The sequence below is a fragment of the Orussus abietinus genome, unplaced genomic scaffold (assembly GCF_000612105.2).
Source record: "Orussus abietinus isolate OABI.00-Male unplaced genomic scaffold, Oabi_2.0 scaffold230, whole genome shotgun sequence".
Taxonomy (NCBI): domain Eukaryota; kingdom Metazoa; phylum Arthropoda; class Insecta; order Hymenoptera; family Orussidae; genus Orussus; species Orussus abietinus.
In genome coordinates this window covers 88,474-114,729 of record NW_019394379.1, presented here as the reverse complement: position 1 = coordinate 114,729, position 26,256 = coordinate 88,474, and the positions used below count along the sequence as shown (strand labels likewise).

At 51.4% G+C, this 26,256-nt stretch overlaps 2 protein-coding genes across 4 annotated transcripts in view; one reads left to right on the top strand and one right to left on the bottom strand.

Annotated features, from left to right (window-relative positions):
• LOC105700102 (peroxisomal leader peptide-processing protease) overlaps window positions 1–26,256 on the top strand; it is a 69,331-nt gene that overhangs the window by 3,995 nt on the left and 39,080 nt on the right. The gene's annotated exons all lie outside the window — the stretch shown is intronic.
• On the bottom strand, window positions 1,311–25,267 carry LOC105700103 (ion transport peptide-like). The gene is made up of 4 exons (XM_023432067.1): window positions 25,050–25,267; window positions 5,869–6,212; window positions 3,751–3,871; window positions 1,311–2,154 (listed from the first exon to the last, which is right to left on the bottom strand). Exons 2-3 carry the CDS (start codon window positions 6,210–6,212, stop codon window positions 3,751–3,753), a joined length of 465 nt encoding a protein of 154 aa, XP_023287835.1. The 5' UTR covers window positions 25,050–25,267; the 3' UTR covers window positions 1,311–2,154.

The following is a 26,256-nucleotide window of genomic DNA, read 5'->3' as shown; positions in this document are numbered from 1 at the left end:
CCGACGACCTCCTCGAGGGGCCCGACCGATCTCAGAGCTCGCCCGAACGAATTCACGGGCCCGATTTCGTGCCCGGTCCCGGCCAACGCGGGAATCTCTACCGTTGCTCTAGGAACTCTGTTTTTCATTATTTTCTTCCTCTCGTTTTCGTGCCATCCATTTTCATTTCCATATCTGGATTTAAGTCACGAATTTCCGTAATACTAGCTTTGTAATGTGTGTACCGTGGGTGGGCAGGCTTGTGGATTCGTCCGAGTAGCGACGGGCCCCGCGACTTTGGGGTCCGCGCGCGGAAAGAGACTCGGCAGAGTTCCGCGCCAAGTGCACTCTTCGGCGCGGACTCTGCCGGGGCCTCGCGTGCATACGCGCGTGCATCCAGCTACCGTTTCGAGTGCTTGCTTCGGTTTTCTCCTTCGGTTGGACGTTTCCCTCTTCGACTCGATCTCAATCTTTCTCTCTCTTTCTCCGCGCGTATGCATATATAAGTATCTATTATATCTCGATGCGCGGTGGAGCTATATGTATTTATATATTTATATTTATATTTATATATATTTATATTTTAACCGGAGTGCGCCGTACGAGCGCACGGGCCCTCTCTATACTCTCTGCGCGTGCGTACGCGCAATCGCGTGGCGCGTGTACGCAGCGCGGATATAATTGTCGACTAGAATCTGTGTGGGTCGTACGGCTCTCGTGCCGTTCCCGTGCCCGACGTGGGACCGTGGGACGTGGATGTGCTCGACGGAGGATGGGGTTCGAGCGAGGACCTCGGAGGATCGAAGAGTATTGCCTCGGTACTCGATGTTCCGCACCCGATGCTCGTTACCCTGTACTCGGTACCCAGGGTTTAGTCCTCGATGCCCGATACTCGGTTCCTGGTACTAGACTCGATACCCAGTACTTGATAATTGATTCTCGGTACCCAGTACTAAGTGCTCGGCACTTGGTGTTTGAAACGCGATGCTTGGTACAAGGTACCCAGTACTAGGTGCTTGGCACTTGATGTTAGAAACGCGATGCTTGGTACTCGGTACCCACTACTAAGTGCTCGGTACTTGATCTTAGAAACGCGATGCTCGGTCCTCGGTACCCAGTACTAAGTGCTTGGCACTTGATGTTAGAAACGCGATGCTCGATACTCGGTGCCCAGTACTAAGTGCTCGGCACTTTATGTTAGAAACTCGATACTCGGTACCCAGTACTAAGTGCTCGGCACTTGATGTTAGAAACGCGATGCTCGGTCCTCGGTACCCAGTACTAAGTGCTCGGCACTTGATATTAGAAACGCGATGCTTGGTCCTTACCCAGTACTAAGTGCTCGGCACTTTATGTTAGAAACTCGATACTCGGTACCCAGTACTAAGTGCTCGGCACTTGATGTTAGAAACGCGATGCTCGGTCCTCGGTACCCACTATTCGGTGCTCGACCTCGATATTAAATACGCGATGCTGGGTACCCAGTACTTGGTGTTCGAAGCTCGGCTCTCGATGTTCGGTACGCGATTTTCGGTACCCAGTACCCGATCCTCGGTGTACCGCGTACGCAACGATCAGGTGATCGCACACGTCCGACCGTGGGTGATCTCGATCTTTGGAGGATGCATCCCGAGATCGCGATGCATCGATCCAGGATCTCGCTCTCCTCCTCCACCTCGACGTCTCTCCGATCGTCTCCTCTTCTTCCCTCCCTCTCTCCATCTCGCCTCCTCGGCGTTCGGTCACTCTCTCGCTCCCTCGTCCTCTCGCATTCGAGCACCTCGTTCTCCCTCTCCTTCTCTCTCGCCCGGTCTCGTCCTGCCTCGTCCCGTCTCCCTCTCTCTCTCTCGGTACTTGCGCGGGAACATACATACGTACATACATAAATGGGTACTACACATGTACACTAACCACGGACACTCATTCATGTACAGTTTCTCCCTCTCTCTCGCTCTCTCTCCCTTTTCCTCCTCTCCTCTCTCAGCGGTGCTCCCTTCCTCGGCCTCCCAGCCTCTGTCTCCCTCCTCTCCTCAGCGTCGTCGTATCTTCGTAAGTATCTCCCCTTACTTCTTGCGGCCCAGGTACTCGACCATCTCCTGGAACTTTTCTTTCTCGTCCTCAAGCAGCAGCGCTTGGATGCAGCTCGTAAAGTATTGGGTGCTGAAGCATTCTTGCCTGCGGATCGGCACAAAGGAGCTCGAATTAGCGCCATCTTCCTGCTGGGAGTGGTCCAGGAGGTGGCTCGGAGTTTGGATGCTGGGAGGATGGGGTTCAAATAGGTTCCAAAGTACCTTTGGAGGAACTGGGGTTGGATGAGCGATTCGATGGTGGGTAGTGCCGTAACTGGGCGGATGCAACAGGTGCACTCTACAAGGATCTGGGAGGACCCCAAAATATAATTGGAAAAATTATATGGGGTCCGAAAAAGACACCGAAATATAATTGTAAAAATTATATGGGGTCCGAAAATGACACCGAAATATAATTGAACAAACTATATGGGGTCCGAAAATGACACCGAAATATAATTGTAAACATTATATGGGGTCCGAAAATGACACCAAAATATAATTGTAAACATCATATGGGGTCCGAAAATGCCACCAAAATATAATTTAAAAAAATTATATGGGGTCCGAAAATGACACCAAAATATAATTGAAAAAATTATATGTGGACTGAAAATGAGACCAAGGATATTTTTAAGGGTCCTTGGAAACCTAGTTACGGCACTGCCGACGGGACTCTCAGAGGAGATGAGACGAGATGAGACAAGATGGGATGCTGCAAGGATGAGGTCCAAAGAGCCTCGCGGCATCTCTGGGTACAGGTTACAAGACATTGTTAAAAGTCATGGTATCAAGATGATCGGTGTGTCGTGTGTCGGTATTCTCGCAATTTAAACAGAACGGGGGAAATTAACTCTCCGAAATCGGCCAGAGGTCCTGGACCAGAAGATCGTGCCGCCCTTTACGTCCCTCTCCGCTCTGAAAAAAGGACACCCAGAAACATCCACGAACCACATAGACTATTCAAATCTCTCCCCGCTTCTAAGAACAACTATACAGAGAGCGTGAAATGATAAGTAACGCGTACATTACTTTTAACCGGAAAAGACATCTCTAAATGGGTAACACCAAAGGGAGACACAACATCAAGATACGACAAATTCGAGTGGGCTAACGAGGAGCCGAGTTTAATTGAAAATAATTGCGAAGATCCTCTCGGTATGACGCGAGTTCTCTTTTTTACGAATCGTTCAGGGAAATGAGATAAATGTGTAAGGGAAATGTCGTGTACATAGGGTGCGTAACGCGGAATTACCTAATTTTCCTAGTAAGGGCTCCCACCTCGCCGAGTCGCACCCAAGGAACACGAGGACCACCGGGGGCAACGCGAGATCGTGCATACAGTAACTTGCACATATACTTTCGTGAATATACATATTTCTCGAAGCGTTGGATACATGGGGAAACGCAAAGAAAAAGAAGAAGAAGAAAGACGGAAGGAACGACCAAGCGGGACCGGCGAACCTCGGGGGAGAAACGAGGACGTCGTTCGGCGAAGCGAGAAATCAAGGAAAGGAAATAAATGAAATAAATGAAATAAATGAAATAAATGAAATAAATTAAATGAATGAAATAAATGGTGCGAATTAAGAAAACGGTTCCAGAGGTCGGGACGGAGGGGGTCGCGGGTCACAGTAATCGGCGTAACGAGCGAAATCAGGATAACGGAGAAATCATAAACCAAAAAGGAAAAGAAGCTAACCTAAACCCCGGGATCGGCTCCGTGGAGTTGCTTGATCCAGGTTTGGATCTGCTCCATCTCGTCCTGCAGCAGCAGCACGTCCAGGCAGCCCTTGAAGTAGTCCGACGTGAAGCAGTTCTTTCTGCAAAGGTCCAACAACAACGTCAACAACGTCCATCGACTTGCGTTACCTTCCGAGCACAGGTGCGTTAAACGCTCCTGGGAAACCTGCACCGGGTTTGCCGCATACGCGTATGCAAAGTAAATGGTCAACGCCGACCGGTCCCCTTACACCGGCCGGCACTTTGCAACTTTTCTCCGAGAAAGGGCATCGCGGCCTGGATGCACTTTGCAACTTTTCGAGGGGAAGGGGACACCTTTTGGCACGGTGAAAGGTGCAAGTAGAAAGTACGAGTAGGTACCATGCCACCGGAGTTTTCCTCGCGTTCTTTTACCTCAAGAAGACTTCATTTTTAGAGATCCAAGGGTATACAGAATTTCGATACTTCTGGGCCATTCTGCTATAAATTTCTAAATACATGAATTTAATTTAATATAATACAGATCATTTTCTTTCTTTGCAAAACCTTGGTTTTGCAAAGGAAGGGAGCATCACGATGCTGAAGATAAAGGCTCTAAATAGAGCGCGGTCGATTCGAGAATTAAGGTAATAGAAAGTGGCGTCCAAGAAGTCTAAATGAAATTTTTCCCCGAACAGAATATTAATTCTTAAGGTGATGTGAAAGTGGCGTCGCAGAGGTTTTGTTTATAAAACTTTTCTCCCAACTCGGTTTACCGAATAGTTTGAAACCTTACAACGTGAATAGGGAGACTATAAGGAAGGTCCTGAAATTCATGAAATTTCAATTCTTTTCAAATTTATTTACAGGTATTTTAAAAATAGTTGATAAAAAATGAAATTTCACGAGTTTCAGGACCTATCTTAGGGTCTCCACATTCACGTTTTAACGTATGAAACGATTTGAGAGACTCAGTTCTATGAAAAGTTATATGAACGATTGAGCTTTCGGATGCCACTTTCACATCCCGTTAAACATATTGTCAATTCACTCCGGAGAATTTAATTTCAGCCTTTCGCAGTACCTTGAAATTCCTGATTAAACGGCAAACAATTCGGTACACCCAGTTCATAGACGACTTCCGTATCTCCTTAAAGGACTGATCGATCGGAAAATGCGTAAAGAGCGAGAACCTCGCGTGGAAAAATTGCAAAGTCCCCGGCAAGTGTTTGGTCCCGAGTGGGGCCTCGTCACCAAGTGCCACGTGTAATCCCTTTGACAAAGCCGCCTCCTCGAGGGAGGTCTTTGTCGAGGTGGAAACGTCGTGAAGGAAATCTCGGATTTACCGAGAGCCAGGTGACGGGCCTCGGTGCGGCATTGCAGGCGTGAGTGTCGTACGTGCAACATACATGCGCGCTACGTGCACGCGTACGCACGCATACATACGCGTACTTACACGGTACACGCGGATGCACCGCGCCGGTGCGCGTACTCGTACGTGTACTCGCGCCTCGAGTACAGGTAATAACGGATGTGTGCTGGCATTCGCTCTTGCGAGCTATAAATAGAAGAGAAATCTCATTCCGTTTCGTTACGCGTGCCGGCGCGGAGCGGAGTACGTAGGTACGCGGTCGATGCGTGCACTCGCACGTACGTGCCATCGAGAGGAAATAAAAAAAGGAGGGGAAACCAGCTCGAGCGATTAATCTCAGGAGCGACCTCGAGGTTTTCGAGGAAAAGCCCTATCTAAAAGGAAACCCGCCGAGGCCGATAAGCGTTACTCGTAGCGTCGATTTTTAATCGATAACAATTGATAACACCCCCGGGAATGATCACCTTTCCTCGTAAGCCTCGCCTCGGTTGTTGGGATTTCTTCATTAATAATTCATATACATACAGATAAGAGTTAATAGCTCAATTTCATATCTTTCAGAGGATCGCAGGGATCATCGCTCGACCTTTTCCCTGGTCTCCGTCCGTCAAGGTGTGCGTCAAGGTGTACATCAAGGTGTACATCGAGGTGTACATCAAGGTGTACCTACCGCATGCCATGTAACACGGCGGGTACGTATCGCGCGTACACGTCTGGGATCGTCCACGGATCTCTCGAGGTGCTCACCTGCAGAGCGAGTGCAGCTGCGGCTCTCGGAAGAGATTGTAGCAGTCCTCGCAGATGCGGTCGAGTCGAGCGAAGAGGCTCTTGTCGTACACGCCCTTGCACTGGATGTCCATGAAGGACCGTTTGCCGAGAGGATGCCCCATCAGGACTCCGGCGTCGGCCAGGCCCAAGCAGGAGGACACCAGAAGCAGGGCGACCGTCCAGGCGAACACGGGAACCGGCCAGGAGGACCTCGACGAGGAGCTGGACCAGGTCGACGGCGAGCTGGAAGACGTCGTCGACGTCGGCGACGTGGACGACCACTGGGACGAGGCGCTCGACTGTCTTTGCTGGCGATACATCATCTGAAACCGGAGGAACGATACTCTTTAGGACCTAAGAAAAATATACCTCATTATATCTAGTCTCGTCAACACATTCGCGACCGCTGACGTGAATTAACGTCATTTTAAATCCCACTCCTGATTGCCGCTGACGTGAACTCACGTCCATAAAGTTACACGGTACAAGTTTGCGGCAACCAGTCACAGAAATTCATTATTTTCGACGGTACTCAGTATTTGAAAGGGAAAAAATTTGCTGCTAGCGAATGTGTTAATGAGCGCGTTAGACGATAGAACGAGATAGAGAGCGGAAGAGGGATTCATTTCGTTAGAAAACTCGATAAGGACCCCATGGTCACCTGGCCGTTACCTGGTTCTCGGTCTCGTTTCTTCGACATGGACGCGGGAGACGCTTTAATTAATTCGGTTAGGTGAATTGGGGATTTCGCGGTCTTTTATGTACCGTTTTTTTAGGTAATCTCGGCCAGATCGCGCGGTAAAGCTCGACGGATCTCGACGGATCTCGACGGGCGGAACGGGCCGAAATCGGAGCACCGGGCCTAACGGGGTCCTTTTAAAGGTCCTGGAGCGAGAGGAGTCCTTTCGTTGCGTCATCCTCTCCTCTCCGATCTCGGTGACGTTGGCCAGGTACGGGTACAGGTAGGCGAGCACGACGACTATCGTATTCGCCGATCTGGCCCGGAGAGGAGAGAGAGAAGAGACGAGGTGACGAAGCCGGGACACGGTGACACCGAAATCTCGTTTTCAACCTGTGCTTAGGACGACTCGTGACATCACCGGGGCCCCTGTATCATCGGGCGTCCGCTTATGCACCGCTCGAGATAAAAGAAAAAAAAAAAGGAAGGAAAGAAACGAACTCGAGATTTTTTCAGAATTCGGCAGACGTCTCAGTTTACGTCTCCAAATATACCTCCCGCGAAGCGAGTCATCGGGACGCCCCTTCGTCATTTTCCTCTATATCGTCTACGCCCTAGAATTGATTAAGGTGATGCGAAAGCGGCATCAAAGAGGTTTCGTTTATGAAACTTTTCTCCGAATTGACCCACGTAATCACTTGGAATTTTACGACGTGAATATCGAGGCTATAAGGAAGGTTCAGGACCTTCCTTATAGCCTCGACGTTCACGTTGTAAAGTTTGGAGCCATTCGGTGCACCCATTTCGGAGTAAAGTTTCATGAACGATTGACCGTTCGGATGCCACTATCACATCCCCTTAACCGTTTGAGTGCCACGTGTCTTTGCTGTTTTCCCGTCCAAAAGTGCCAAGGAGCTCTTTTTCGCTTTTCTTATTCCCCCTCCAAAAGTGCCAAGCGGCGCGATAGCGCTTGTCTTATTCCCTGATTGAAAATGCCAAGGATCGCTATTGCGCTGTATTCTGCTCTATACGGTAAGCGGTAATGTTCGACTGAAATTAAAATTCGTTCTTTTACCTGTCTCATTCTTTTACTTTTACCTAAAATGGAATGGTAACCGTAAAGTCGCGCATTGACGGAAACCGAGCGTGTCGCGGTTATCGGCTTCGCAGTGTAGAACACTGGCGCTGTTCGAGCGACACAGAAGAAGCGCAAAATCGCTCCTTGGCACTCAAACGGTTAAGTAGTCAACCCCAAAGTCTGTAAATCCTCAATTACCTAGATTCGCATCGACGACATAAACACCGGTCTTTATTTCGAATCGACGGCGCCGACTAATTTTCAGTAATTTTGTAAAAATAGGCCGGGCGTAACGATTCGTTAACGGGGATTACAGAGAAATACGGCGATTGGTCGTGGCAGAAAGGGGCCCGGGGGCCCGCGATCGCATCTCGGATGCAAAACGCGGCGTTTTCCGCGCGGCTCGCCGGTCCCAGGAGCAAAAGGGCGTACATATGTGTATATATATCCGGAGAGGATGTAAAGCAACTCCTAACCAGTCCCGGCCGCTGTGAATGGACCACACGCAGGTGGGCCCCACCTGTAAACGTCCTGAACCGACAACTTCATTAACCGGGCCCCTTGCACGACCCACCGTTGGGCCCTCCCACCCCCGGGGGGCCCCGCCGCGGCGTTTCGCCTCGTTTCGCCTCGTTTCGCCTCGTTCCACCCGTCCCTCTCGTCCTTTTTCCTTTCGGGACATAATCGCCGCTCCCGGGTGGGATCTTATTTTTAGCCGGGCCCGATTCTCAGAATGTTTGCGCTGCTATCTGCGGCCCCCCTCGGGCCCTCCCCTTGCCGGCGTTCCCGGTCTCCTCTCTCTCCGGTAATTGGCTCGCGGTGATAATTTGCCCCGAGTGCCTCGCGATCGTTAAACCACCTCTGGTACCCTTTCGATCTCGAGAGTTAGGGCCCGATCGCGATCGCTCCCGAGCGATGGCTAATGGCTAGATAAGCGCCTAGGAAATGGTAATAGAGGGCCCGACAGCTGGAGGGGCTTCTCCTCGGACTAGCGGGCCCGATGAGTTACCAATCTGCACCTGCTCAATTTATACCTTCGGCTGGTTTTTACCCGAGAATCGATTAACTCGCGTTGTCGTTAAGTACCGACTACCAGATAACGGAGAGGGAAAAATGAAATCCAAGATAAAAGGGCTCCGAACAACGACGAGCAGCGGTTCAGGGATAGATAGAGTTGGCACGTCGTGGGATGGAGTACATATCCCGGTCGGAAGAATCGCGCAATCATTCAAATTCCACCAAATTCCGACTACGGACCATCGATAAACGGATGTTACCTCGGATACGTAAAGTTAATAGCTAATACCCGAGAATCGATTAATTCGCGTTGTCGCTAAGTACCGACTACCAGATAACAAAGAGGGAAAAATAAAATCCAAGATAAAACCGCTCCGAACAACGACGAGAAGCAGTTCATGTCTGGATAGAGTTGGCACTCCGTGGGATGGAGTACATCCCGGTCCGATAGTTTGAAACGTTACAACGTGAATAGGGAGACTACAAGGAAGGTCCTGAAACTCACGAGATTTCAATTCTTCTCAAATTTCTTTATAGGTATTATAAAAATAGTTTATAAAAAACGATATTTCGGGAGTTTCAGGACCTACCTAAGGGTCTCCGTATTCACGATTTAAAGTATGAAACGATTTGAGACCCCCAGTTCGTGGACAAGTTTTATGAACGATTGATCTTTCGGATGCCACTTCCACATCCCCTTAAGCCGCGTTTTGACACCTCGCGTCCGTGAGGGGTAGCTGGATCGGGCCCGGGGTCCCATTAATCCCGGGGCCCTCGGGCCGTTTTCGCGCTGGGAGAGCGGCAACGCGGGCCGATAATGACAACGACGACGTCTCGGGGTGACTTAAGGAGGAGAAGTTTCTCGCTCGGCGGGATATCCGTGCCATAGACCGGCTTCGTTCGGCTCTCGCGAATGGCTTTAAGCGACTTTATATTTAGCTCGCGGCCGCCTCGGCGTGGGATACGCAAGACGTGGCGCGGCCCGACGAGGAGGGGCTTGGGCCCAGGGCGGAGGGGGCCTTGCGGCCCCGCTCAGTCGGAGTGGGGGCCTCGCGGAGGCTCGTACACGGTTCTTATCCGCCTCGCGTATCTTATAAGAGAGAAAGGAGGTAGCGCGAGGGGGGCCCGAGGGGGCGGTCGGGGGTAAATAAAGAAAAAGTCAATGGGGACCGGTTGCTCGACAGGTGAGGTCTTTCCTCGGCTCGGCCACGCACAGGTGTGCAATCTGCAAATCCCCCGTGGCAAAAAGCCACACGCGAGCGGCCGAGCGAGCGAGCGGCGAGCACTCGCCGAGAGCGCCGGCCTGGCCGTCTACCGCTACTACTGCCGCGATGCTCGCTCCTACCGGCCAGGACTACTACCACCGGGACAATGCCTTTCTTTTTCCTTTCTTTCCGCTCTAAGCGCGCCGGAGCGGCTGCGACCGACCGCACTCTCCGGATACCCTTGACTCGAGTGCCACCGACTGAGGCGCGTCGCGGCGACCCGCCCAGTGGACGACGCCTAGATCGAGGATACCTTCCCTTTCCGGGACCGCCGAGGAAGCGAGCAACTAGGGATGTTCGATTCCGATTAGATTTTTTAAAAAAACCATTCTTTTGGCGAAAGAATCTCATTTTTAGAATCGATTCTTTCCTATTCGATTTTCTTGACAATCGGTTCTTTACCCTCAGACTCGAGAAACCGATTCATTTTGACAGAAACGGCATAGGGGGGAAATTCGCTTCCCTCCTCGGTTGCTGTTTGTCGCTACAAGATTGGCTACTGAAACTCAGCGTCGTGACGCACTTCCGTCAACTGACTACCTGACTTTCAACAGCCAATCAGAACCTCTCATTTACTCCGTCGACCATCTCGGCCGGAAATATTGGCCAAAGGGAGAGCTAGAGCAGACGTATAATTGGTATATAAACGGCTATATAAACGTATAATTGTTTAGTTTTTTTATGTAACATTCATTTCATTTTCGTGGATGGCTTTCGACACGGAAAAATGTGTTAATTAAATTTCTCTTAATTATATATAAATAATTTCCGATTTTTAAGGGAATCGATTCTTCATGATCCGACTCAGAATCGATTCTTCTAAGAGAATCGAACATCCCTACGAGTTTTTTTTATAAAACATTCATTTCATTTTCGTGGATGGCTTTCGACACGGAAAGATGTGTTAATTAGATTTGTGTTAATTACATATAAATAATTTCCGATTTTCAAGGGAATCGATTCTTCATGATCCGACTCAGAATCGATTCTTCTAAGAGAATCGAACATCCCTACGAGCAACCGGGCTCGTTAATGCGTGATTCATTAATACTCCGTAAACGGGGGGGCCGCGAGAAAGCTGTTACGCCTGGCTCGAGAGCGCTCATCGAAGCCACCCGACTTTCGAGCGAAACTCCTCGCCCGCCGACTCGCTACGCGTTAATCGGTGAAATCCACCCAAGCCGTGGAGCTCGATTCTAGGGCTAGTCTCGCGGTAATTTCTCGAATCTCGATTAGCGAGGAAAAATATGAAATCGAGTCGGGGACCGTGGGTCCGCCCAAGGTGTGCGAGATCGGCGTCCGGACGGTTCCCTTCCGCGGCGATTTTCCGCCATCCGCGTCCGCGGGCCGCGAGGGGGATATCTCCGGTCGTATCGGCTCTCCTCTCGCCAGGTGGTCCTTCCCATGGCGGATGACTCAATCGCGAGGGAAGAGCTGCCGGACGGACCGGCTGCGGTCGGAGATGGAGATACGCGGCCGCCCCTCCCGGCCCCGCGCGGCCGACTGGGCCCAGTGGGGCCGCGCGGCCCCGAGCGGCCCGCCCTGCGCGAACTCGGTGCGCGCAGCGACGGGCTGCGCAGGGTCGGTGCGCGGACGCCGTGCGCCAGTGCCGGCCGGGCCGGGGAAGCGAAAGGGTAGGGACCCTCTAATTAGGCGGTCGGCCGCCGCCGGTGTACCATGTACCACATAACATGCCCCATGTGAGAGAGGCGCGGGTATACGCTATATACCGTACGCCGGCAGGCCCAAAACGACGAGAGTCGTAAATCAGCCGACAACGAGGCTGCAGGGGCTAAGGCCCGATCTTTGACGGGCGCGGCCATCCGGCTCCTTTGCCGCGCCGCCGTTCGAGCGTGTAAGGACGCGAGCCGCGCCGTGGATCACGGATCGCAGAATCGGGCCCGCAAGGTTCCTTTTCTCTCCGGAGGGGCTAAAAATAACCTCCGAGCAGAGCCGCGGTGCACTCGATTCCGCCGGGGCGACCTTGCGCTCCTCGGACGGGCTCGTTTTTAGGAGGGCCCTCGACTTCGGGGCCCGGTCCCCCTCCCTTTTTCTCTTTTTACCCCACCCCTGGGCATCTCGTCCCGACTCGGTAGGAGGAGTTGGTCCAGGGTTCCAGAAACCTTCCGAACCTCCTGGACATCGCTCGACCACCCGATCTGGAGCTACCGCGCGTATCGGGATTTTCCGAACGCTCCGTATTATCGTTAATCGATACTCTCTTTACCGTCGATATCCATCTCGTCGTCTGGGTGCGGATGCTGGAGCCGCGGAGGGGGCCGGCCCCGGAGCCGGGAAAATCGTGGGAAAGAGCCAGGAGGAAACCTTGAGGGAAAAAACCCCGGAGGAAACCGCGAAGAGGGGACAGGGGGGCCTCGCGGGGTGAACGGACGAGGGATCCTCGATCGGGATCCCCGGGCAAAAGTAACGATCCCGGTGGCGTCCAAGATCAACACGACGATAATTTAATACTGGAGATCGCCACCCAGGTGCGCCCTGACGTGTACAGATGCCACGCCGCCGGTCCCCGAGCGCCCGGGGAGTCTCTCGCTTTTGTTTCGCTCTTTGCTCCTCTTGCGATTCGGCCTTAGCCCTGAGAACCGAGCCGGCACCCATTGCCTCTTGCCTTTTGCTTTCTGCCTTCGGCGTTTCGCTCTCGCGGCCTCGCGAGACGCGCTAATCACTCCGCGACTGGCAGCTGCGAGTCGCGCCAGCTCGCAAGCCGCATGCGGGGTGAGAGCGGGAGCCGCATGCGGTGTAAGAGCCGTATGCGGTACGAGGGCTTGACCGCACCGCTTGCGGTGTAAGAGCTGAATGCGGTGCAAGAGCCGCATGCGGTGCAAGAGCCGTATGCGGTGCAAGGACTCGACCGCACCGCATGCGGTCTAAGAGCCGTATGCGGTGCGAGGGCTTCACCGCACGCGGCGTCGAAGTAGACGGAAGAAGTTACAAGTAGCGCAAATTTGCCATTGCAAAAAAAATCGGGAAAAATATTACCACTGCCCTCGTTGCTTCTCTAAAATGAAAGATGACGTTATCGTTAACTTGTGGATGTGTGTGGAACCAAAGTGCGTCGATACGACGCGTTAAAAGAGTCCGAGATTTGGGTTCGTTGATATTTCTTTTTTTTTCTTTTTTTTCGCAACAAGTGCCGTTTGAACATTCGTCGCTTTGATCGACGACCGATTTGACGATCTTCAATGATCAAATGATCGAGTACGTCGGACCGAACGAGGGCACGATGGCACCGTTCGGTATATTTTCGAGGAAACGGTGTCTTTTCCGTGGCGCCCGTTCGTATTTCTTTTTTTTTTCGCAATAAGTGCCGTTTGAACATTCGTCGCTTTGATCGACGACCGATTTGACGATCTTCAATGATCAAATGATCGAGCACGTCGGACCGAACGAGGGCACGATGGCACCGTTCGGTATATTTTCGAGGAAACGGTGTCTTTTCCGTGGCGCCCGTTTTCCGAAGAACCACGATCCGAATGTTTATCGTCTCCGCCAACTGGCGAAACGATCGGAGATCAAAAGAACCGCGAAACGTGTCCGACGTGTCCCGGGGGAGTGCGCAATGGGCCATCTCGTATTTTCGTAGAAACAGGCCACTCTCCGCGCGTCAGCGGCGCCTCTAGGTGGACAAACAAGCCGGATCCGCTCCTCGAACTAGTCGGCGCAAGTAGATGCGTCGACGTGACGTCAATGGCGTGGATAATTATATAAGGAACGGTCTTATTGACCCGCGCCGACGTCGGGCCATTAAGTGCTAAGCGATTCCGATCGGCACTCGCGCCGAGACTTTCGCGACCGAAACGCCGGTCGGACGTGGCCGACTAATTCCCGTCTTTTAACAGCAATGATCCAACTAACCCGACCGAAAGTCCGGTCAGACCCTGCCGATAATCGACGGCAATAGATGGCCCATTATCGGGGAATTTCAGAAAATCAACCGTATCGATTTGTTCTACATCCTTGAAAAAGTCCCAGGACACAACGAGTCACCCACCGATTCGGGAGGGATTTGATAAACTCCGATCGATGTATTGTCTCTGTTTTATCGAATTAAGTGGACCAATGGATCACACTCGGGAGGCTGGTCGATTGAGATCGATCGATAACAGTTTTTATGAAATTATGTGAGGCAATACGATACGCCGCGTGATTGTGATGGCACTCTCGGGTCGTAGTCGCACTCTTCCGACGTCTCTTTGGGATTGCTCGACCGACTATTAAGGTGAAGTGAAATCCCCTTCAAATCAGTCGATTCGAATACAACACTTTTTTTTAAGGGTATTAGACTAAACTGTCCGAAACTTTGACACATCATTGATCATCTAAGAATTGTCCTGACACATTCAAAATTTGGATTTTTGAAAAAATACATGAACTTACCCCAGACCAGAACCAAAATGGCGTCGGGCTTTCATATTTCGATCGATATACAATTATCGAAGACTCTGATATGAGAATCGAAAGGGTCAGGACAATTTTACGACAATTTACAACACTCTGGTAGTCGATAAACTCGCATTTGAACGGGATAAAGGCAAAAAAAGTGTTGTATACGCTTCTATGCCAAAACGATGGGAATACGAGGTCTCGGAGTGAAAATTTAATTGACCTGGAAATCACAGATGGCGCAGGGGGTCCCTCTGCAGTCAATTAGGGCCCCAGAAAGCATGAATCCAGAGGATTTCTGGTGTTTTACTTCGATTTCTTTATATTGTACGAAAACGACAGGTGGAGTATGCCATTTGGTACAATACCCAATATAATTCGACCCAGCTGTCAATATAAAAACGAACGTCGACAACGGAGGCATTTAGAAAAATCTTTATCGACGTTGATCAAGTTCCTCGACGTGTTTCACTTCACCTTAACATCGGCTAATCGAAAAGCCAAGCGAAAAGTAATCGATGACCGCTCGTTACCCTCGCACAATGTTCAACTATCGACGATCGACGATCGCAAAGATATCGGCGAACGCTCGACGGCGCGTCAGGTTTTACGCTATCAGAGGAGGCATTAATATTAATGCCAGAGAAATTTACGGCCGTCATCGCTCGCATGACGATTCCGAATAACGAGCAAAACCGACACGGTCGCGTGGCTTTTTTTCTTTTTTTTTTTTTCTGCGCGCCGACTTTTTACCCAGGGAACGACTTTTTATCCGAGAGCGGCGCCGGGTTGCGTAACGTCGCGACTTCGCGATATTAGATCGACCGGCAAGCAACGGCAGAGAATTCGAAACAATTATTTCATTGCACCGAGAGGAGCTTCGAATCGATTCCCAAAGGCGATTCACTCTGCGCCGCTTCCGAAACTGCCCTGACAAAAATCCCTGATAATTTACATAGATTTTTACACACTTCATAACTTATGTTTCACATGGATATACGTAGAGTGGAAGAACTACAGATTAGAATGTGTAAATACCTATAATATTGTATATTTACCGTAATGGGGCAGTTTTACTTGAATTTAATGTAATATTATGTATATCATTTTCTATCATTTAACTCAGATGTTGAATGTGATATTACGAAGACGATGTGATTTTGCTGTAATTTAACGTGGTGTCGAAATGACCAATGATTGAGTGGGTACGTTTATATGGGCATTGTTATCAGGGGGGAAAGTATCTATTTCAGATGAATTTTCCGTCATTCGATGCAGCTGCAGCGAGTGCATCGCTGCAAGATGAGAATTGATTCTCAAAGGTGATTTATATTGTGTCTGCCGAAAAAGGGAAACTATTCATTTTTTTTTTTAATTTTTTATCACTTGTAGCCGCAGCAAGTGCATCGCTGACAGATGCGAGTTGATTTCGGAAGATGATTTACTTCGCGTCTTTTTCGGTACTAAGAAATTATTTATATTCTAAGAATTTGTTATTACGCGGTGCAGCCTCTGCAAATTGCGAGTTGATTCCCAAAGGCGATTTACATTGCGTCCTTCCCGAAAAAGAGAAATTATTTCTTTTAAAAATTTGTCATCACTCGGTGCAGTTGCAGCCAGGGCATGGTTGCAAGTTGCGGACGTTTGCCCGGCGAGGCGGCCATTCGAGCGCTGCTCGTGGCTCCGACGCGAATCGGGATAAGGATCATTAATTTAAGGCCCATTGTGCGGCGGACGAATCCGGTAATGAAATTCGCCGATTCGGGGTCCGGTATCTGGAATCGACGCGAGGTTCGGCCGGTCGTTCGGACGTTTGCCAACGCGAAGCTCGACCGGCCCGTTTCCTCCATTCGTTCCCCGTGGCGTGGCCGATCGGCAATACTCGCATGACTCACTGGCCATCGGGTGCGGCCGAGCAATCGTCGAGTTCCCCGGAGGTCGGGCCCGTTTCGCGGGATCTGACTCGCGAGGAAATCTCTCTATATCGAATTTTTCGACCCGGTCGACGCCGCTTTAATCCGGCAGGGCCAAAAAGTGCCTTAACCCTTTCGTTACCTTGCACGAGATATCTCGCGACCCAATACTGGCCGATTAACGCTTTTGACGAGATATCTCGCGACCCGATACTGGCCGATCAAAGCTTTTAACGAGATATCTCGCGACCCAATACTGGCCGATTAACGCTTTTGACGAGATATCTCGCGACCCGATACCGGCCGATCAACGCTTTTGACGAGATATCTCGCGATCCGGTAGTAGCGGATTAACGCTTTTGACGATAATCTAGCTTTCTAGCACCAATATTTTGACATTCTAGATGAATATATTTTATAACTAATTCTATTCGTATAGCTAAAAGGAAGAAATAAATACAGCTACTACCGGATCGCGAGATATCTCGTCAAAAGCGTTGATCGGCCAGTATCGGGTCGCGAGATATCTCGTCAAAAGCGTTAATCGGCCAGTATTGGGTCGCGAGATATCTCGTCTAAGGTTACGAAAGGGTTAATCCGCTTTAAATCGAGACTTTCGTAGGAACTCGATGCTTCCTTCCAGGTACTTCCTTCCTCCGAATCATCGCTTCGCGACCGTTCGCGACTCGATGATTTGTCAAATTCCCATTTCAAGAAAAGCCTCCGTCAAGATTCGAAAATTAATAACTGCCTCTCTGTGATTTTTAATTCCTGCGCATCGTATTGGCATATCGTTGAAGGAACGATCGGCAACGAACATCTCGACGGATGTTGCTCTTTTGGCCTTGGGTGGTGTGTCGGCCAATTCGAGGCACGAGTTTACCGCATATTGATTGCCCGTCCACGTCGATATGTTGATTCGGCCTCGTCGGGTCTCGTGTACGCATTCGTGCTCGCATGCGTAGCCTACTTTGGAGGTCTTCGCGAGCGGCGCGGTTTAGGACGCATGCGGATACCTATTTCGCGATGGCTCGAAATCGTTAAGGCTCGCCTCTCGACCGCGCGAGATCGCAAAGGCTCGATTTCTCGAAGGCTCAAAATCGCAACAAGTGGACTTTTCAACGACTCGACTTTTTAACGAATCGAAATCGTAAGGACTCAACTTTTCAACGGCTCAAAATCGCCACAAGTCGACTTTTAAACAACTCGAAATCGCAACGATTCGACTTTACAACGGCTCAAAATCGCAACGATTAGACTTTTCAACGGTTCAAAATTGCAACATAGTCGCCTTTTCAACGACTCGACTTTTTAACGAGTCAAAATCGCAAAGACTCGACTTTTCAACGGCTCAAAATCGCCACAGATTCGACTTTACAACGGCTCAAAATCGCAACGATTAGACTTTTCAACGGTTCAAAATTGCAACATAGTCGCCTTTTCAACGACTCGACTTTTTAACGAGTCAAAATCGCAAAGACTCGACTTTTCAACGGCTCAAAATCGCCACAAGTCGACTTTCAAACAACTCGAAATCGCAACGATTCGACTTTTCAACGGCTCAAAATTGCAACATAGTCGACTTTTCAACAACTGAAAATCGCAAAGACTCGACTTTTCAACGGCTCAAAATTGCAACGTTTCGACATTTCAACGGCTCGAAATCGCAACGTTCGCCATTTCAACGGTTCGAAATCGCAACGTTCGCCATTTCAACGGCTCGAAATCGCAACGTTCGCCATTTCAACGGCTCGAAATCGCAACGTTCGCCATTTCAACGGTTCGAAATCTCAACGGTTCGACTTTTCAGCGGCTCGGGGCTCGTTAGGTAGCGTAGGCAGGTCCGGGTTGGCAGTCGATTCACGTATCCGGGCAGCGGGCAGGGCCTCGGAATGTTCAACAGGTGTGCCGAGATGGCCGGCCGGGCGAGGTTCCCGCGGCTAGGCAGGCGGCCGAGCCAGCCAGCCTGTCTCTTCGGGCGGCTTCGGCCCCTTCGCGGTCTATCTTTAACTCCGCGTCCGCCCCCTGTCGGGCCAGCGTCGGGACGCGACCTTGCCCGAGAAATCCGCGCCGGCGGGTCAACGCCCCGCGGAGACCGGGCCCGGGCGGCACAGAGGCCTCTCTGTTCGCTCGCGCCCGCCGGATCTATTTATTTACCCGAGCGGGCCCGAGCACGCGCAAACCAGGCCCCGAGGCCTGCGCTCTTCCGCGAAATCCAGTTTCTGGTCCGCGAGCGAGCGAGCGAGCGAGCGCGTCGCCGACCGTTCAGGGGAGGTGGCACCTCCGTCGCTCTCCGAGCAACATTGTGCGAAGGCCTCGGACCACCCCGATAGCGACGAGATCCTCGCCTCGTCCCGATTGCTTCCCATCGAGCTCATAATTAAGAGATATTAAAACCCGACGACGTTGGACTGTTCCCTAGAAGGATCTGCCGGAAAACTTATTCGTGGCGCTTCGGAAATTCGAATTTGCCGCCCTTCCTCGAGACGCTCCCAAGACATGTTTTCTCTTCCCTTGTTTCTCCCTCGACCTTCCGTTTTCTTATTTAGGATTTAGTATTTTATTCCAAGTCCCGAGAACCGTGGGTTGTGTTTACGCGAGTCGGGTCATGCGTTTACGCGTCCCCGCGCGGATGTAGGACAGAGATCGGCAAGGGCGACGCGAGCGCCGCGCTGCGGCGCGCTGCCGCGCCTCGCGGCGGGCGCGCGCAGTGGGGGGCGAGAGGTGGCTGAGTAGGGGGGGCGCGCAGCTCCGGCAGACAGCTTGGCGTCCTCCGGCTCGCGTTACGAGAAACCGCGGCCTTTCTCCGTCTTTCGCCTCGCGGGCGCGCGGCCCGCTCTCCTTGGAATTCAGATCCCCGAGATACTACCGCGGATCGCCTGACCGGTAAGCGATCGTTCGTCTTCCAAGAGGTTAATTTTTGACACCGTTTAGGCTCGACCGCCGCCATGCCGTGGGATTCAAAATGGCCGCCACTCCCAGCGGATTGGAGCTCTGCAGAAGAAATCCGAGAAATACGCATCGGCTCTCCCCGTTGCAGATCGGGCGTCTGCGTCGTGGGAGAACGAAGATTACGAGAATTGTAATCGGTCCAATGTTTACGGAGACGGCGTCGAAATTCGAGCGTCGCGCCGGCATAACGCCAGTCGAAAACATACGTTTCTGCGAGACAAACACTTGGCGTTATCATTTCCCCTTCCCCAAAGCGGTTTTGCGAGGCCCCTTGTGATTTTATGTCACCTTTTCGCGAGGTGCTCGATCATAATTGCCGTCCTTTCGTGAGTACGAAGGTGCGGCAATTATTGGTTATGGAGCAAACCTCGGGTTTCGAGTTTAAAGCTCCCTTTCTAGGGAGACGGAGCGATAACGAGGACTGCCAGGGTCACCATGTGATTCTGGGAAACGTTTCGACACGTCGCAATTGATAAGACTCCGTCTTTCTCTATCTCTCTGTCCTACGTAATGGGTTGTCAATTACGGGTTAGATCTGGAACGCTCGCTCGCCGAGCCCCCGAACTTATTTCGTCATCCCGCCTATCAATAGATCCGTGTTGCAACGATATCGGCCGACAAACGCGCTGGGCGGTCGAGAGACGACGAGCGTCCCGACGCTCCCTCGCCCGTCTCTTTCCCGTCTCGCGTTTAATTGCTCTCGATGTTTTCGATCGGTCCAGCCAAAATTAAACCCCGTCCAAGATATATCGAGAGTATCGGTAGGGCCCCTTGCAGTGACTCATGCTTATCGAATCCACAAATCCTTCGCAATTAAGCGTCGCGCCAAATTAACGGTGGGTGGCGTGATATAATGAGTTTTAACCAGCTAATTGTTTGGTATCGCTTCACATGACTTTAAATCAGGGTAAACACACTTGAGGTGAAGTGAAACCCCCCCCTCAAATCAGTCGATTCGAGTAAGACACTTTTTTTTAAGAGTAAGATCAATTTGTCTGAAATCGAACCGTCTGAAACTTTGACACATGACTCGTGAGCACCTTGGAATTATCCGGACACTTTCAACATTTTGGATTTTGGAAAGAAATTTGTTAACTTAATCGAAACTAGAACAAAATGAAGTCGAGCTCTCATATTTCGATAGATATACAATTATTGAAGGCTCTAATATGATAAATGAAAGTGTCAGGACGATTGTACGACAAGTAAGAACACTCTGGTAATTGATAAACTCGCATTTGAACGAGATAAAGGCAAAAAAAGTGTCTTATGCGCTGGTATGCTAGAACGATGGTAATACGAGGTCTAGGAGTGAAAATTTAGTTGACACGGAAATCACCGATGGCGCAGGGGGTCCCTCTGCAATCAATTAGGGCCTCAGAAACCATAAATCCAGGGGGTTTCTGAAGTTTTGCTTCGAATTCTTTATAATTATTATACGAAAACGACAAATCGAGTATGCCATTTAGTACAATACTCAATATAATTCGTCACGGCTGTCAATATAAAAAAGAGCATCGGCAACGTAGGTACGTTTCTGTACTCGAAGTTGCGAGATTCATCCGTATTAACCCTTAACACTCCAAGTCTGCCTCCCAAGCACCATTTGTAAGTCGAATTATGATGAGAATAAGTTGGAGCTGCCGATCGATATTCACAATTAAAAGTCGGAGTGTTAAGGGTTAAAACAGTTCCACAAATCGGTCCCAGAAAATCGTCGCGGGATTAAAAAATGGAAAAAGGCGTCGCAGGGCTCTGCCATGCCGCGAAACGCGAGAGATCCCTCCAGCTTGCTGCGAAGCCAGGAAAGTAATCCGAGCCGAATACGGAGTAAAAGTGCGATCGATCGGATATCGGCGTGTTCGAGCGTGGAGGGCGGTCACGATCACGCGCGAATTCGCCGCTCCGATTTCCTCGCATCCGCCCTCGTCCCACGCCCGGAGGTCAAGGGGAAAAAAAAGCGCAAAGAAAAATCCGAAGCGTCCTTTCGATTCTAAATTGGCCCTTTCAAGTGCCTCCACCTCTTGATGCGCGTAATTCCGTTTTGCTCGATTATTACTAATTCCACGTTATCTAATAATCTCTGTGACTCGAATAAGCCACCTCGACCCTGTAGCTATTAAGAGCGCCTAAAGTCGCCCGACGTTTGGTCCAATATTGCCTGCACGGTCAGACGAATTTCGCCCATATGTCGAAAATATTTTCACATTTTGATATATAGCATGATCCTTTCATATCATCTTTAAGGTACACATGTACTTTCCATTTTGGTCCCTTTTACGGAGCCTCGAGAGTGCCGCGGTTCGGCTTGCAAATAATGCAAACATTGCAGATCTTCGCGTGTGATCTCCAGCGGATTTTGAATTAAATTTTCTCTATCTGAATGTAATGTTTACATCGATGAGTTTAATATCCGTGAATTATTTTATGAAGAGATACGACGATCGTTTCGGTAATGAAGCGGAGTCGCCACACGCGGTGCAATTTTCTTTGATGCAGTTTTCCGCGGTGCAGTTTTTCGCTATGCAGTTTTTCTCTGTGCAGTCTTCCACTGTGCCGTTTTCCACGGTGCAGTTTTCCGCTGTGCAGTTTTCTGCGATGCGGTTTTCCGCGGTGCAGTTTTCTCGGTGCGGTTTTCCGCGGTGCAGTTTTCTCGGTGCAGTTTTCCGCGGTGCAGTTTTCCGCTGTGCAGTTTTCCGCGGTACAGTTTTCCGCGGTGCATCGGACGAGCAGCGGAGAGACGAGTGCAGCTTCGTTTTCCGTTCCTTTTTTTCTATATCCCGCTCTCTCTCGCGCGCGCTCTCTGTCCCTCTCCCTCTCCGCCTCGTGCTCTGGGGCGAAATTCCACTTCTTTTTCTGGGCCGCGTCGGGAGAGTCTGCGGCCTCGGGAGATTGTTTCCGAAAATAGCCGGCAATCCGGGCGGAACGGCACCGCCTGGCGATTCGCTCGCGAGAGGAGCGCGCGAGTTCGCGTCGAAGCGAGACGCGCGTCTCGGAAGCCACTTCCGGTCCGGCGGAACCTCTCGAGGGGGTCGGCTTTGACGGACGAGGCGCAACAGGTGGATCCCCGACCTCCACTTGTTGAGCATCGCCTAGGAGAGGGGAAAGGAGGGGGAGAGAGAGAGAGAGAGAGAAAGAAGATGTAATCCTAAAGCCCGGTTGCATCAACCGTGATTTTTAATCTTTTCCAATTACTATCAGGGAAAAGATAAGATTCGCGAAAATTAGTAAAGAACTTAGAAAAGAATTAGGCCAACGGGAAATTAAAATCCGCGATCAGGTTACCGAAAATCGGGCGGTCAACTTTAAGGTGATGTGAAAGTGGCGTCGAAGAGGTTTCGTTTATAAAACTTTTCTCCCAACTCGGTTTACCGAATAGTTTGAGACGTTACAACGTGAATAGAGAGACTATAGGGAAGGTCCTGAAACTCATGAAATTTCAATTCTTTTCGAATTTGTTTATAGATATTTTAAAAATAGTTCATAAAAAATGAAATTTCCCGAGTTTCAGGGCCTACCTTAGGGTCTCCATATTCACGGTTTTAAAGAATGAAACGACTTGAGACACCCAGTTCGTAGAAAAGTTTTATGAACGATTGAGCTTTCGGACGCCACTTTCACATCCCCTTAACCACGCGACAATTGTGCCCATAATTATGAAAGTGGTCTAAGTCATATATTTTTTGTTTCGAAATTACATTGAATTAATTTCGTTTGAAATAATATGGGGTGAAATAACTGATAAACTCATTTTTTTTTTATTTTTGACTTAAACCACTTTCATAATTATGGGCACAATTGATCCTGGATTAAGGATTTTGATCCGAGTATCGGGGCGAACAAGAGCGAGACTCCACGGGCACCGTGATACGAAAGTCAAGGGTCTCGACTCGAGAATCCCACGGATAGAGCGATCGAGCGCGAAACGAAGAAAAAGGACGCGAATTAATGGGAGAGGGAGCGAGAAGGCACGAGGTGCCAGGGGTGCCGTACTCCAGATACACCTGTACGCGCGCGTGGGTGTATCCGGAGATACACCTGCGGGCGTATCCGCCGATACGGCCGTAGGTGTAATTACAGGTACACGAGTGGGCATAGCCCCCTCGCGTACGCACGCGGATGCTGGACACGGGCGTGAGTCAGGCCGCGTTTGGGTCTCGCTCTCTCGGCTCTGGCCAAAGATTCTCTGAATGAAATCTAAAGATAGGCCTCCCCTCCCCTCCTTCCTTGCACATCCTGCTTCCCGGGCTCTCCTTCTCGCCCCTCCTCTCGGTCTCTCTCTCTCCCTCGCTCTCCTCGGCTTCTCGTGAAAAGAGGTCCCTCTAATTTACGACGTCTACTCGTGGGACTCCGTGCTCTCCGGCGCCCCCGAGGTCTCCCCCTCTCTCTTCTTCTCGCGCTCTTCTCTCCACTCTTCCTTCGACTCCGCTCTCCTCTACCTCGTATTTCGGTCTTCTCGGCCTCCGGTGGGTCCGTTCCCCCGACCCTGGGCTTTCGGGGGGCCCCGAAGGTGATCCTGCCCTCTCGTTTTTCTTCCTGCTTTTCCCAGCTCCTCTTTCTGCCGCGAATCGCCCAGCATCCCTAATAGAGTCCTGGTCGCATCCACGTCTCGTTCAGACTATTTCCCTCGGCGGATTGGACCACTGGGAAGATAGTGCCACGACTATCCTCCACCTGGACACCACGAGCTCTCGTTCCCCTAGAGTTACGCAATTCTCTCCATCCATCGATCTCCAGCAATTCCTCGAGATGCCCACTTGCCGGAGATTTGGCGCGTTCCTTTTCTCCCCCGTGCCGAAAATAGTCCCTCGTGATGTCTAGTTCGCCGATAAGCTCGCACGAGCGAGTGGACTCCTAACCTCGATGATCCCCGGTTTTCGGCCTTTCCTGCTATCCGGACTCGTTCTTTCTGCTCCTCGGGATCGCACTTCCGGGGACGTTAATTCGATCGCTCGAGACCGTAGGGGGTCTTCGATCGAGCCACCTCGAGGAAAGCTACTCGGGGGTGATCCCTAAGTCTCGACTTTCCCGGCTACTATCTTCCCGCCCTGGTCCCCCTTCCAACATCGGAGGACGGCATCTCTCGCGATATTCAACACCATCGGCGCTATTTTTAATCCGAAAGTCTCTACGGTGTCGCGTTGTCGGACGCGACCTCGGGGATCATCTCTGGGGCGTTTCCGTGCACGTGGAAAAAATAGAAAAACAAAAAAAGAAATGATAACCAATTTTACCCGGAGTCCCATATACGAGAAAACGCCCAGAAATTAAATCCCCCACGCGTGTGCCGACAGACACGGGCAAATATTATAATTATTAATCGTTCCAGTGGTTTGAAAAAAAGATTCCTATTGCTCCAAAAAAAAAAAAAAAACTGAGAAGACCTCCCAAAATCACTTGACAGAACGCACGACGCAAAATCCAGGGGGCCTTTATCCGAAAGTTCCCATCTCGCAGCATTGAGATTCCAGATCGATAGAAGATACCTTACGTAAACCCGCGACAGGAGAACCCGGACTGCGAAGTATCCGCGTCAAAGTCCGAATAGTAAGTCCCGACTGCCGAGACATTCGCAAGAAAGTCCATAATCGAGGACAACTTCAGAGCGCGATTAGAATGGACCTCCCGATTTCGCGTGTCACGCTGAAACAGCGAACGTCACTCGAATTGTACCAGTCCGCTCCGAATTGCGGCAATTGAAGCGTAATTAAAAAAAAAAAAACAAAAAAATAAATAAACAAATCACCCCGATCACTTTGCAACTAGCCCTTAAAGTATCTCCCAGGAGGCGAGAGATTCGGGCTCCTTGCTCCGCGAGGGGTAGTCGGGGAAGAGTCGCGCCAGGTTGAACTTACGTGTGTCCCGGGCGGGCAGGTGCTCGCCGACGTTCCTCGGGATCGTCCCGGGGCAGGGGTGAGGTGGGCGAGAGGGACGCTCGCGGCGCCGTCGAGCACTGTCAAGTTCACCAACACTGGGGGGTCCAGCGGGTCCTCGCCCGTGGGGGTAACTCGCGGTGGTCGTCGGATCGAGCGGGGGCAGTCGCGGTCAAAGGGCGTCGGGTCTCCCGGAAGAGGTCGACCAGGGGAGACGGGGGGGGGGGGGGAGGCGCGGGGCCTCCTCGCGGCGGGTCGGGTCGGAGCGGTGGGCGCGACGAGGAGTCGCGGCTCGGTCCTCGGAGGGTGCGTATCGGTGGCGGCCGATCGGTCGATCCGTGAGAGATCGTCGGACGCGGCTCTCGTGGAGGTTCGGGCTAACATTAACTAGCGCGCGGAGTGCAGCCGCTTATAATATGGCCGAGGCGCGAACCAATCGGATCCCGCGCTCCTGCCGGGCCCCCCACTCCCCCTGTATCGAAGCGAGACCCCCCGCGTGTTATTCCCGATCGTCATCCTTTTTTTCGCTTCCCCGAAGCGATCGCGAGCGAGTCTCTCCCGGGCCTCCCTCCTCCTCCCTCCGGCCGCCCCCCCTTCCGGCCGCCCTCCCTCCCTCCCTACGCGTTTGGGTCGGGGACCGGGACTCCCGGAACCCCGCGCGCGTCACTCGCGACTCGACCGCGCGCCGAGCAGGACGCGGGGAGCGCGGCGCGACCGAGGCCGAGCGAGACGGGGAGAGCGGCGCGCGCAGGGTGGGGGAGGCCCCTCTCTCTCTCTCTCTCTCTCTCTCGCTCTCTACCTCGACGCCTCCGGCGCCCTCCCTTCGCGAGAGATCAACCGAGAGAGTCTCTTCCGGCTCGCGCGGCCCGAAGGACTCGGCCCGAGGAATTCCTCCGCCTGGTGCAAACTCCCTCCTCGGTTACATCAACCGGCCGACGGTTGCGCGAGCCGCGGAACGACTGCGGATACGCTCCGGCCCGCGACCCTCCGAGATCTCGAGAGATTGGTCGGGGGCAAAAAGAGACCGCCTCACCTGTCGCGCTTATCGCCCCTTATCTCCTCTATCTTTCCTGTCTCGCGCGGGTCACCCGCGGTCTCGCGGGACGCGTTTTTTTTACCCCCGTATCGGGACACCGCGGGACAGCCCCTCCTAATTGGCTCGCAATTAAACTCCCCCCACCCTCGGCGG

Excerpts from the sequence above, each read along its gene's own strand:
- LOC105700103 (XM_023432067.1), bottom strand. The coding sequence starts at position 6,212 with ATGATGTATCGCCAGCAAAGACAGTCGAGCGCCTCGTCCCAGTGGTCG. Across the intron at positions 3,872-5,868 it reads CAGCTGCACTCGCTCTGCAG|AAAGAACTGCTTCACGTCGG; the intron begins GTGAGCACCTCG and ends GGACCTTTGCAG.